Source organism: Phoca vitulina, unplaced genomic scaffold (genome assembly GCF_004348235.1).
Source record: "Phoca vitulina isolate PV1807 unplaced genomic scaffold, GSC_HSeal_1.0 scaffold65, whole genome shotgun sequence".
Taxonomy (NCBI): Eukaryota; Metazoa; Chordata; class Mammalia; order Carnivora; family Phocidae; genus Phoca; species Phoca vitulina.
In genome coordinates this window covers 6,625,104-6,638,152 of record NW_022589768.1, presented here as the reverse complement: position 1 = coordinate 6,638,152, position 13,049 = coordinate 6,625,104, and the positions used below count along the sequence as shown (strand labels likewise).

The 13,049-nt window shown below is 52.0% G+C and overlaps 1 protein-coding gene across 1 annotated transcript in view; it reads left to right on the top strand.

Moving 5' to 3' along the window:
- ACAN (aggrecan) overlaps positions 1-13,049 on the top strand; it is a 63,897-nt gene that overhangs the window by 41,748 nt on the left and 9,100 nt on the right. Inside the window, exons 11-12 of the mRNA XM_032392115.1 lie at positions 952-1,164; positions 3,902-7,669. Of these exons, the coding sequence (XP_032248006.1) occupies positions 952-1,164; positions 3,902-7,669 (3,981 nt within the window). The remainder of the gene's footprint in view (positions 1-951; positions 1,165-3,901; positions 7,670-13,049) is intronic.

The following is a 13,049-nucleotide window of genomic DNA, read 5'->3' as shown; positions in this document are numbered from 1 at the left end:
AAACAAAGTTAACAAAAAATAAAGCCTGAGCTTTCACCAGCTTCTCAGACTTCCGGAGTCACCTTTGAAAACCCAGTTCAAAGGAAGCTCAGCCCCACTGTGCAGCCTCAAGAAAGCCAAACTCCTCCCAGAGGATGTGTTGAGGCTCCTGTGTCGGGACCCCTCTCCCTGGTCTGGGCAGCAGAAGCCAAACCAGTTAGCCTCCCAGGACATTCTTAGCCTTGCACGCCCACTGGCCCCCACCCTCCGTGAACTCGGTCTTTTCTGTAACTGCAAAGAGGTTTGGCCTCCTTCCCGACCGAGCCCACCGCTGGTTTCCCCTAAACCAAAACAGTTACCCCCATCAATAAATCCTGCCTTCGGCCTCCAGTGCCAGGACAATCGTGGATTTTAAACAGCAGCCTCCTATTTTTGACCCAGACATACTTGGAACCTAATCTGTCCCCAAGAGAGGCAGCGTCGTGCCGTCGTCGAGAGCAGAGTAGTCTGGCACCAGATACTTGCCTTCGAAGACGAGATTTGCCATTTATAAGCCAGTGGCCCTGGGCAAGTCATTTAACTCTGTGCCTTAGTTTTCCTATCTGTAAATGAGATCATAGTATCTATCTCATAAGGCTGTTGTGGGGTAAAACAATTTTATATACATAACACCTTTAAACAATGCCTGGCATGTATAATACATTCTGCAGAAGGGATGCCCCAGACCGCCCTGAAACAATGGGGATACTGATGGTCTGTGCATATCAATATTGTGTAAGTGAGGCAATCAGCTCTCACAGAAGACAAGAGCCATCTTACTGGGCTTGGCGGGGCGTGCGGGCGGAGGTTGAGGTCCAGCAAAGTTTTTGCACCAGCCTGGTCCCCCTCAAAATCCCCTAGTCCCCCTGGAGAAGGGCCAGCCTGGGATGGGTGGCTGGCAGGAAAGAACGCTCACCATGCACCTCTCTTTAGGTGTCTCAGCAGCGCCCTCTCCAGGAGAAGAAGAGGGTGGCACACCCACCCCGTCTGTCGTGGAGGACTGGCTCGCTACCCAGGTGGGGCCTGGTGTGGCTGCTGTCCCCGGGGTGGAGGAGACCACCGCAATCCCGGACTTCACCATTGAGCCAGAAAACCAGACGGAATGGGAACCAGCCTACAGCCCAGCGGGCACTTCCCCACCGCCAGGTCTGTATGGCCAGGGCTCTGGGGTGTATCCTGAAGTCACACATGCCTGTCTGCCTAGGCTGTGGCCCAGGGGTGGTTCTCTCCCTGGGACCTGTGCTCTGTTTCCCCGGCCCTAACACTAGCTGGATATGCTGCCGGGGGCAAGGTCAGCCACCTCAAGTGGCCTCTAAGACAACTGCCAAGGCAAAGAAGGGGCAGCCTTGATCATAAAACACACCTCTCTCTCCCTCTCTCTCTCTCTCCACCCCCCAACTCGCTGTTCCCTTCTTTTTATTTCTCCCACCTACACACTGCGCTGCCCATCACTGAGCCGATCAGAGGGCTCTCAGTCTGTCCTCCTGCATTTACACCTCTACCCTCTAACCTTTTACAAACTCTCTTGTAGGCAGATCTCCAATAGTGGGGAAAGGACCTAGAGGGGTCATTGGAAGTGTGACTGTGACCTGTCCCCTTGCCTTGCTCCTCCTTCTGTGTCCCTCTTCTGGGCCAGGCAACCCCAGCCAGCACCTCCTGAGCCCCATCTGTCCTGATCAAATCAGATGAAACTTGATGGGATAAAAGCTTCAGTCCCCTAACCGTGTTGGAAAAAGTGTTTTGTGGCCATAAGGTTTGGGAGAGGCTGACTTACAGAAAGATTAACAGCTTTCCTCACTGCAGACCTTCTCAGTGCCTTGGATATGCTAATAAGTGCTATAATGCAGAGGGGGTGATGTATTCAAAGTGTCCCAAATGAATCTGACCAAAACCCATAGAGCATTCGTATATGGCCCAGTTTGGGTAAGGCTGAATTAAAGCAATGCCCAGTAATGTGTGTGTGCTTAGTAGTCAGCTTGCCGGGGGACAGGTTCATTTGAAGAAATGAGTATATCAGAGCTTCGCATTACTTCATGGAGTCACTCATTCAGTGCACTGTTCCCAAACAGTTCAGTCATGCCAGGCTGGGTGCTGGAAATGCAAAGTCTGGCCTCCCTCCCTGCCGGAAGGTGAGGGTGTATCGGCAGAGCAGGTGGGATTCTGGCCCGGAGACCTCAGCCAGCAGTCATACCTGCCTGTGACCCTTTCCTCACCCTTCACCAGGACAAGAATAACCAAGTCCTGTTTGGCCTGAGTGTGTGGCTTGGCACAGGATTCTGGCAGCGACCAGTGGGAGTTTCCATGGGAAGGGAGTCCAACGGGCCCCTAGAAATATTTTCCATTCTTCAGTTCCCTACTACCTTGGCCATATCAGGAGTCATCTGTACTGTTGTTAACTCTATGTCTCTTTCTTTAAATTGACTTGCTTTTAAAAAGAAACCTAAATTTATTTAAAAGAGAAACGTTTTATCATGACTGTTAGTGGCCACCCCAGAGTGTTTCTGGTATATATATATGTACACACACACACACCCCTAACACCCTCTTGTAAGCCACCACTACTATCCTGAACCCCCCACCCACCTCCAGGATTCTCCTGTAAGCCAGAGTAGGCTGTGAGCCTGCCCAGTGGGACTAGCACCTGCTTGGTTCAGGTCCTCTACCTGAGAAATAAGCCCAAAAGAACATGCAAGGTCCAGTCCCAGCTAGGTGTTTTTTGTTTTGTTTTGTTTTGTTTTGTTTTTTAAGATTTATTTATTTATTTGAGAGAGAGTGCGTGCGTGCGCAGGCAAGTGGGGGTAAGGGGCAGAGGGAAAGAGAGAAGAATCTTAAGCACACACCGTGCTAAGCACAGAGCCCGACAGCGGGCTTGATCTCATGATCCTGAGATCATGGCCTGAGCCAAAACCAAGAGCCGGACGCTCAACTGACTGAGCCACCCAGGTGCCCAACCAGCTAGGTTATTTTTAAATGCCGAGGGAAACAAGATGGAAAGAAAATAATGCAACCATGATTGTTTAGAATGATGAGACTTTTTCACTCTGTTTTCCAAATCCTTTTCAATAGCACTCTCAGAATTTACAAAAATGATGTATTTTTGCCAACAGTACTCTCTGGCCTCCCCTGCCTCAGAGGGATGGCTTTGGATGAATGATTCTCAGACTCAAGGGGGGCATCAGCATTGTGAGGGTTCCAGGGTGGGGGGGTGAGGAAGGGGCTTATTTAAAGACAACGTGCCTGGGTGGCTTAGTCAGTTAAGTGTCAGACTCTTGGTTTCCGCTCAGGTCATGATCTCAGGGTCCTGGGATCAAACCCTGTGTTGGGCTCCCCACTCGGTGGGGAGTCTGCTTGTCTCCCTCTCTCTGCCCCTCCCCCCGCTCACGCTCTCGCTCTCTCCCTCTCTCTAAAATAAACAAATAAATATTAAAATGAAAATAAAATAAAATTGAAAAAAAAAAAAAGACGACATGCTACCCCCACCCTAGAGTCCCCAGAGGGACTGGGGTGGGGTCTGAGAACCTGCTTTTCTATCAGGCTCCCAGGTAATGCTGGTGTTGTCGGTCCAGGGACCACATTTTGCAAATCATGGGTTTAGATAATGAGATGATCGTGTGGAGGTACTTGAGAGGTGACCTCCATTACTTTCCAGGGGAGCCAGGCCCCTCCTTGCCTGGGTTGTGTGGATGGCACCCCCTGGAGTCTCAAAGAGCATAGTTTCCTGGTCCCCTCCCTCCTTCCTTCCCCAGACACTGTGCAAGGTTCCATTAGAAAACGTGGGAGCACACCTCTGAAGAAAAGTTTTACTGTGGAAGGAGTGGGTGAGCCTCAAATAGAGCAGAGTTACTAAAGTAAATCCACGCCTCATCTTCTTCCTTTCCTCCAGGGATCCCTCCAACGTGGCCTCCCACCAGTGCAGCAACAGAGGAGAGCACAGAAGGCCCTTCTGGAACGGAAGTGCCCTCAGCCTCAGAGGGGCCGTCCCCCTCGGAAGGGCCATCCCCCTCAGAGGAACCACTCCCCTGGGAGGAGCTGTCCACACTTTCACCCCCAGTGCCCAGTGGGACTGAGCTGCCAGGCTCTGGGGAGGCATCCGGTGTACCTGAAGTCAGTGGTGACTTCACAGGCAGTGGAGAAGTTTCAGGACATCTGGACATCAGTGGGCAACCCTCAGGGGAAAGTGCAAGTGGACTGCCCTCTGAAGATCTTGACTCCAGTGGGCTCACGTCTGCTGTGGGCTCAGGCCTGCCTGTGGGAAGTGGACTGGCCTCAGGGGATGAAGATAAAATTACATGGTCCAGCATTCCTAAAGTTGGAGGTGAGGGCCTAGAGACCTCTGCCTCTGGAGTAGGGGACCTCAGCGGGCTGCCTTCTGGAGAAGGTCCAGAAGTCTCTGCCTCTGGAGTAGAGGACCTCAGCGGGCTACCTTCTGGAGAAGGTCCAGAAGTCTCTGCCTCTGGAGTAGAGGACCTCAGCAGGCTGCCTTCTGGAGAAGGTCCAGAAGTCTCTGCCTCTGGAGTAGAGGACCTCAGTGGATTACCTTCTGGAGAAGGTCCAGAAGTCTCTGCCTCTGGAGTAGAGGACCTCAGCAGGCTGCCTTCTGGAGAAGGTCCAGAAGTCTCTGCCTCTGGAGTAGAGGACCTCAGTGGATTACCTTCTGGAGAAGGTCCAGAAGTCTCTGTCTCTGGAGTAGAGGACCTCAGTGGATTACCTTCTGGAGAAGGTCCAGAAGCTTCTGCCTCTGGAGTAGGGGACCTCAGCAGGCTGCCTTCTGGAGAAGGTCCAGAAGTCTCTGCCTCTGGAGTGGGGGACCTCAGTGGACTTCCTTCTGGAAGAGAAGGAATAGAGACCCCTACCTCTGGTGTAGGGGACCTGAGTGGGCTGCCTTCTGGAGAAGGTCCAGAAACCTCTGCCTCTGGAGTAGGGGACGTCAGCGGGCTGCCTTCTGGAGAAGGTCTAGAAGCCTCTGCCTCTGGAGTAGGGGACCTCAGTGGACTTCCTTCTGGAAGAGAAGGAATAGAGACCTCTACCTCTGGTGTAGGGGACCTCAGCGGGTTGCCTTCTGGAGAAGGTCCAGAAGCCTCTGCCTCTGGAGTAGGGGACCTCAGCGGGCTGCCTTCTGGAGAAGTTCCAGAAGTCTCTGCCTCTGGAATAGGGGACCTCAGTGGACTTCCTTCTGGAAGAGAAGGTCTAGAGACCTCTGTCTCTGGTGTAGGGGACCTCAGCGGGCTGCCTTCTGGAGAAGGTCCAGAAACCTCTGCTTCTGGAGTAGGGGACCTCAGCGGGCTGCCTTCTGGAGAAGGCCCAGAAGCCTCTGCCTCTGGAATAGGGGACCTCAGTGGACTTCCTTCTGGAAGAGAAGGTCTAGCGACCTCTGCTTCTGGAGTAGAGGACCTCAGTGGGTTGTCTTCTGGAGTAGAGGGTCATCCAGAGACTTCTGCTTCTGGAGTAGAGGACCTCAGTGAACTTCCTTCTGGAGGAGAGGGTCTAGAGACCTCTGTTTCTGGAGCTGAGGATCTCAGTGGGTTGCCCTCTGGGAAAGAAGACTTGATTGGGTCAGCCTCTGGAGCCTTGGACTTCGGCAGAATACCTTCCGGAACTCTGGGAAGTGGGCAAGCTCCAGAAGCAAGTGGCCTTCCCTCTGGATTTAGTGGTGAGTATTCAGGGGTGGACCTTGGAAGTGGCCCATCCTCTGGCCTACCTGATTTTAGTGGACTTCCCTCTGGATTCCCAACTGTCTCCCTAGTGGATACGACATTGGTGGAAGTGGTCACAGCCACCAGTGCAAGTGAACTGGAAGGGAGGGGAGCTGTTGGCATCAGTGGTGCTGGAGAAACATCTGGGCTGCCCTTCAGTGAGCTGGACATTAGTGGGACAGTTAGTGGACTCCCTTCAGGAGCTGAACTCAGTGGCCAAGCGTCTGGGTCCCCTGACATCAGTGGGGAAACATCTGGATTCTTCGGTGTCAGTGGACAGCCATCAGGGTTTCCTGACATCAGTGGGGGAACATCTGGGCTTTTTGAGGTCAGTGGGCAGCCATCAGGGTTTTCTGGGGAAACATCGGGAGTGACAGAGCCTAGTGGACTGCCCTCCGGACAACCAGATGTCAGTGGAGAAGCCTCTGGAGTTCTTTCTGGCACTGGTCAACCCTTTGGCATAACCGACCTGAGTGGAGAAACATCTGGGGTCCCTGATATCAGTGGGCAGCCATCGGGGTTGCCGGAGTTCAGTGGGACAACTTCTGGAGTCCCTGACCTGGTTCCCGGTACCGTGAGTGGCAGTGGTGAGTCTTCTGGCATTACGTTTGTGGACAGCAGTTTGATTGAAGTGACCCCAACTACATTTAAAGAAGAAGAAGAAGGTTTAGGGTCTGTGGAAGTCAGTGGACTACCTTCAGGGGAGGCAGATCTCTCGGGCACATCTGGGATCATGGATGTCAGAGGACAACCTTCTGGAGCAATTGACTCCAGCGGGTTGACATCCCAGCCTCCAGAATTCAGTGGCCTGCCAAGTGGAGTAGCTGAAGTCAGTGGAGAATCCTCTGGAGCAGAGACTGGGAGCAGCCTGCCCTCGGGAGCATATGACGGCAGTGGACTCCCATCCGGTCTCCCCACTGTGTCTCTTGTAGACAGAACTTTGGTGGAATCCGTCACCCAGGCTCCGACAGCCCAAGAAGCAGGAGAAGGGCCCTCAGGCATTTTGGAACTCAGCGGTGCCCATTCTGGAGCACCAGACGTGTCTGGAGACCGTTCGGGAGTTTTGGACCTAAGTGGGCTGCAATCCGGGCTGGTGGAGCCCAGTGGAGAGCCATCAAGTACTCCATATTTTAGTGGGGACTTTTCTGGCACCGTGGATGTAAGTGGAGAATCCTCTGCAGCCACGAGCACCAGTGGGGAGGCCTCAGGACTTCCAGAAGTTACTTTAATCACTTCTGAGTTCGTGGAGGGTGTCACGGAACCAACTGTTTCCCAGGAACTTGCCCAAAGACCCCCCGTGACATACACCCCCCAGCTCTTTGAGTCCAGGGGAGAAGCCTCTGCGTCTGGGGATATTAGTGGACCTACACCAAGGTTTCCCGGGTCTGGGCTAGAAGCGTCATCGGTCCCGGAATCCAGCAGCGAGACGTCTGACATTCCTGAGGCTGGGGTGGAGGCATCTGCCGCCCCTGAGGCCAGCGGACGAGCTTCCGGGGTCCCTGATGTGAGTGAAGCCACCTCCGCCTTCCCTGAAGCTGATGTGGAGGGGGCCTCAGGCCTGGGAGTGAGCGGCAGCACCTCAGCCTTTCCTGAAGGCCCCAGGGAGGGCTCGGCCACCCCGGAAGTACGGGAGGAGCCAACCAGCACCTACGCTGTGGGCACAGAGGCGTCAGGCTGGCCTTCGGCCACTCCGATGGCGTCTGGAGACAGGACTGAAGTCAGCGGAGACCTGTCTGGTCACACGTCGGGGCTGGATGTTGTCATCAGCACTAGCGTCCCAGAATCCGAGTGGATCCAGCAGAGCCAGCGCCCTGCAGAGGCGCCTCTAGAAATCGAGTCCTCAAGCCCCTTGCACTCAGGAGAAGAGACCCAAACGGCCGAAACTGCCACCTCCCCCACAGATGTTTCCATCCCCAGTTCTCCAGCAGGGACACATGAATCAGCACCAGCCGTTCCAGGTATTGTCGGGATTTTTTTTTTTCCTTTCAATGGGTTTGGGGGGTTCAGACTCTGGTGTAGTGGGAGGCGGTGTAAACTCAAGTTGTACCGCAGACCAGCTGTGCAGCCTCAGGCAAGTTTCTTAACCTCTCTGAGCCTCATCTGGAAGATGGGAAGAGTACCAGGGACCATTAAACAGGACATAAATATCGAACAAGCACTTAGCATCATACTTTGCACACAGCACACACTTAGAGATGAGTGGTTGCTATTGTTTACAGTGGAGTTACATCACCAGGGTCATTATATGTGAATCCAACTGTCTGTACTTGGGTGACTATTTAGATAGTGCTAGAAATTCTACTCACGCCCTTTCTCTTGGAGTTAATGTGAGATGAGAGAGTGAATCTGATGACATCTATGCCCGAGTATTAACTTCATGTAGGGTTAAGACCTGCACAATGTAAGGAACTCTGAAGTGTCATTTTGGCTGTCCTAACTTTAGTCGACACGACCCAGGCACCACGCACAGGAAGCTGAGGATTTTCCTTTGCTTTTTGCCTGGGGATCCTGTGTACCTCCCTCTGGGCCGAGAGACCTTTCCCAGTCAGAGAGCCCCCCCACCCGAGATGCTGGGGCCAGGTGCCCAAGAGGGACAGAGTCCCCAGAAACATGCTGACCCAGAGCCAGCCTCGTGGGCTTCAGGGGCCTTGTGCCCCCCCACCTCGAGGTCTTGGAGGAAAGGCTGCACTCCAGGCAGGCAGCTGTGGTCTTGACACTGCGCGTCTCCCTGGGAGCTGCAGCCCCGCCAGGGCCCGTGCCGAGGCGTCCTGTGAGACCTGCCAGGAGATGGAGGGACACATCTCCTGCCCGTGCCCCCCTGGCCACACTGGTGAGCACTGCAATATAGGTGAGCCCCTCATCGGCCGTGGGGGTACAGGCAGGGGACCCAGGGGGGCCCCTTTATCCCCAGAAGGGACCGAAGGCAGGAGGAGGCGACAAAGGCCAGCTGAGGCTCAGGCTTCCCGGCCCGGGAAGGAGAGGTGAGCCGTGAGAGGTGACGCCTCAGGGTAGAGGCCACAGGATAAACATGGCGCGTCTCTCTAGAGAGTCTAGTCTACACAGCACTTCAGGGAAAAAAAAGTTCAAGTAATTAAACCGAGAAATGGTTCGTTGTTTGTTAAGCCAATGATTGTTTTATGAGTCGAATGCCCAATATGCTTGAATTTTGAAGATAAAGTTTGTGGCTTCCAGGAAGTGTGGAGCTGGGACGAAAATGGGGTAGAGCCGGTCACACCTCACGGGACCTGGGAGGGAAGCTCCGAGGGGGCGGTCTTGCATCTTGCGGAGTCGCCCTCTGCAGGAAAGCCCTGGCAGACCCCTCCATGCTCGGACCTGGGTGGGATTTGGGTCCCCATTCTTGCCCTGAAGGAAATGACGGGCAGTGCCTGTCACCCCCAGCTGCAGGTGAGCTTGGCCTAGCCGCGCCCTGCCCCTTGGCACCCACCGCCCTGGGGCCTCTGTCCTTTGCCATGGATCAAGCAGCCAGCACCCTTAAGGGAACAGATGCCCAGGTACCTCCAAGCCCATATTCTCAGGATAAGTCTCTGCACTGCCCCCACGCCCTTACCCCAGGCTCTGTCCCAGAGTCTTTCATAGAAGGGCTTCATTCCTCTGACACATGCAGAATCAGAGCCATGAATCCTGGGGGGAAGCAGATCCCAAGAGACCAACAGGGCTGGGCTGTTTGTATATATATATGCAAATTAATGCCTCACAATATATGCTCCCATCATGTAAATATGCTGTGTACTTGGCCCTTACACAGGAAATGTTCCGTGTAAGCAGGCCCTAGGGTGACTACGGATTCACTCTTTCCTCCACTGGGGTCGGCCTTCGGCCACGTGGCGGGGCCATGACTAAGAGCACTGTGGGCCTCTGTGGCCAGAGGGGTGGGCTCTCCTAGGGCGGTCCCGGCCTTACTGCCTAGGGGTTAGTATGTCACGGGGCCACAGTGACCCCTGGGACTCCAGCCACATCCCTCCATCGTCCTCCCTCTGGCTATGGCTGGTGGAGAGCAGCAGGGGCACCGGTCCTGGGTGACCTGTTCATGGACATAGCCTGAGCCAGAAAGGAACAGACTCAGGGCCCAGCAGGACTTCCGGGACAGCCGCCAGGACCGGAAGCCCCCTGCCCGGGTGTTTGTATCTTCTGACACCTCTCTCCCTTCTTAGCAAGTCCTTCCCCAAGCAAAAATCACAGCAGGGCTCATGGCCTTGGAGTGAGAGGTGGGCGGCAATGGACCCTAACTGCTGGAAGGACAGCCTTTCTCTGATCGTGTGTATCCCCACAGGGCTTTCTGCCCCCACGATTTCTTCCCAGACAGCTCTGTGGGTAGCTTGGCCGTTATCCCCATCTGAAACTACAGTACAGAGAGGTTCAGGGATTTGCCTAGCTCCTCCAACGGAGTCAAATCCAGAACTGGGGTCTTCATTCACTTGTTTAACACGCTCCGCTAAATAAGAAGCTCCCTCTCTAACGTAAGAATCAGTTGCTAGTCTTCAATCAGGAGATGAACTTCAGAGCCACCAGAATGGAGAGAGGTTATAGATGTGGGGCTTGGCCAAGCCCTCGGCACCTCATTTGTAATAGGGTCAAAGGAGTGATTCTCAGCTTTAAGAACCTCCTGATGCCTAGGGTCCCACTCCCCCAGATTCTGATTGAAACGGTCCTGTGGCCTTGGCACTGGGGTTTTAAAGACCACCCAGGTGACTCCAGGGTGCAGCCAGGGCTGAGAAACTGCTGTAAGGATTAAGAACTCCTGCATACAGCGTCTGGCCCCAGGAGGCATCAGTAAAGATTACTTCGCCTTCCCCATCTCTCACGCCACTGGTTAGGAAAAGCTTTATCATCTCTAAAGAATAGGTGGTGAGGATGCTTCCAAAAAAGCCTGCAGATAGCATCCCGGCTCCGCAGGTGACCCACCGTGGTCTTGAGCTAGAACCCACAAGCACAGTCTATTGAAAGACGGTGTGGGTCAGTGTTCTCCAGGTGCCAGGGGTAACAAAATATAGCATTATTTCTGTGGCAATATTTGAATACTCAGTGTGACCTTCCACCTAGTAAATGAGGTTGGAGGCCGTTATTTAGTCCTTGAGAGAAAATATTTGACAATTACCATCATCTTGCTAAGTCAACGTTGTGGTAAACAAGTGCTTGATAAATGACTCATCTGCACTCTTGACGTCAAAATAAACATGTTTAATGAATGGAGATTTTTTAGCGATTGAAAAAGCAGAGCTAGCCACCCCATTCCAATCCACTTAAGAAACAACAGCTTCCTCCCCACCTCTGTTGCTGACATTCGCTGAGATTTCTGGCTCTGAGGTTTCAATCCTCCTTAGAATCACCTGGGTGCTTTTAATTTTTTAAAAGCTCCACACCTGGGTCCCACCTGGAGCCACCCCGATGGAATTGGTCTGAAGAGGGACTCTGGCATTGGTATTTTAAAAAATCTTTTAAAAATTTTTGTTAACTACCGTAGTGATTCTGACGCGCAGCTAAGGTTGAGACATTCTGTTCTAATCAGATCTCACATCCAATTTTCCAGCAATCAGTGGTGCTGGGTGGATTTCTCTAAACTCCTGGGTTAGAAGGGCATGAACACAAAATTCAGTCAGCCCTCTTTACTGTCTTACTGCCATTCTTCACTTTGTAGGCTTGAGGCTCTGATCTATGATCTGACACTGTCACTTCCCCTGGGGCAGGGAGGTTGGAATTCCAGTGAAATCTTAGCCCCAGAGGGACGCCTGGGTGGCTCAGATGGTTAAACGTCTGCCTTCAGCTCAGGTCATGATCCCAGGGTCCTGGGATCGAGCCCCACTTCGGGCTTCTGGCTCAGCAAGGAGCCTGCTTCTCCCTCTCCCTCTGCCTCTCTCCCTGCTCATGCTTTCTCTCTCTCTCTCTCTGTATCTCTGTGTCTCAAATGAATAAATAAAATCTTAAAAAAAAAAAATCTTAGCCCCAGGGGTCGGGGGGGCGGAGGGGGATGCTGTCAAAGCAAGTGAAAATACAGGGTTACAAGTGCAAATACAAATCACACCTTCATGATTTGACATAATCAAAAAGTCTATGGGCAGATTTGAACAGGGAACCACAGTCGACCCTTGAACAGCACTGGGGGTTAGGGGTGCCAGCCCCCCACAAAATTGAAAATCTGCATATAAATTCTGACTCCCCAAATATTTAACTATTCATAGCCTCCTGTTGACCAGAAGCCTTAGTAATAACAGAAAGTCGATTAATACTTATTTTGTATGTTGTATGTATTATATACTGTATTCTTATAATAAAGTAAGCCAAACACAAGAAAATGTTATTCAGAAAATCATGACAGGGGTACTCCTGGCTGGCTTAGTAGGTAGAGCTTGTGACTCTTGATCTCGGGGTTATGAGTTCAAGCCCCACGTTGGGCTTACTTAATTTTAAAAAATATATAGAAAAAAAATCATAAGAAAGAGAAAACACATTTACAGTACTGTATTGTAAAAAATCTGCATATAAGCAAACACACAAACCCATGTTAGTTCAAGGGTCAACTGTAATTGAATTTAAGAAGCATGATATTAAAGTTACATTCAAGATCAAACTTTAAGACTTGATAGTATAATTATAGCATACTGGTTAATTTAATGATGTTTATTTTAAAAGCAAATTGAAACTGATAAGTATGTTCTTATAACCCTTCTATCAGTTATGATAGAAAGCGAGTGTATTTACTCAGGTCTGTCCATCTGATTGATCCTAGGTCTTTGCAGGGTGTAGGACATCCACTGAGTTAAGAAATTGTCTCTGTGCTTCTTGAAGGGATTTTTCTCCCATGTTTGTCCAGGAAAGTTATGTCCAGGGTCACCACATACAGCTGCACAGGTTGTGCACTGAACAACTTGAATACCATTCATATATTCTTTATGATTTGCAACCCCTTTAGTTGGGTATCATTTGAGTAAAAGTACCTGCTGTCACTCTTCATTCAGCCGTTTCTATGAGCCAAATAAATTCTCTCACTTGGCGGTCCTAGGCTCTGACATAAGGAAAAGCTGGGCAAGACCTATTCCGGGTAGAGGCCTGAGTTCTCCAATTCAGATGCCAAAGTGATCATTTGGAAGTACCTTATCCCCCTCGCCTTTACCAGGGCGCTCTCAGTTATTTTCTCCCCTAAGTTAGGGCCTGGTTCGGAACAAATCATCCCTTTTGGTTATAGTAGTGGGAAGAAGACTCAGAGTTCTGACACTCCCCAGGGTCCCTGCTCTTGGCCTGGTGCAGCAGAAATGATAATGAGATGCTGAGATCCAAGACTTCAGTGTCCCTCTTCCTCCACAGGGGACAAGGGCCCAACTT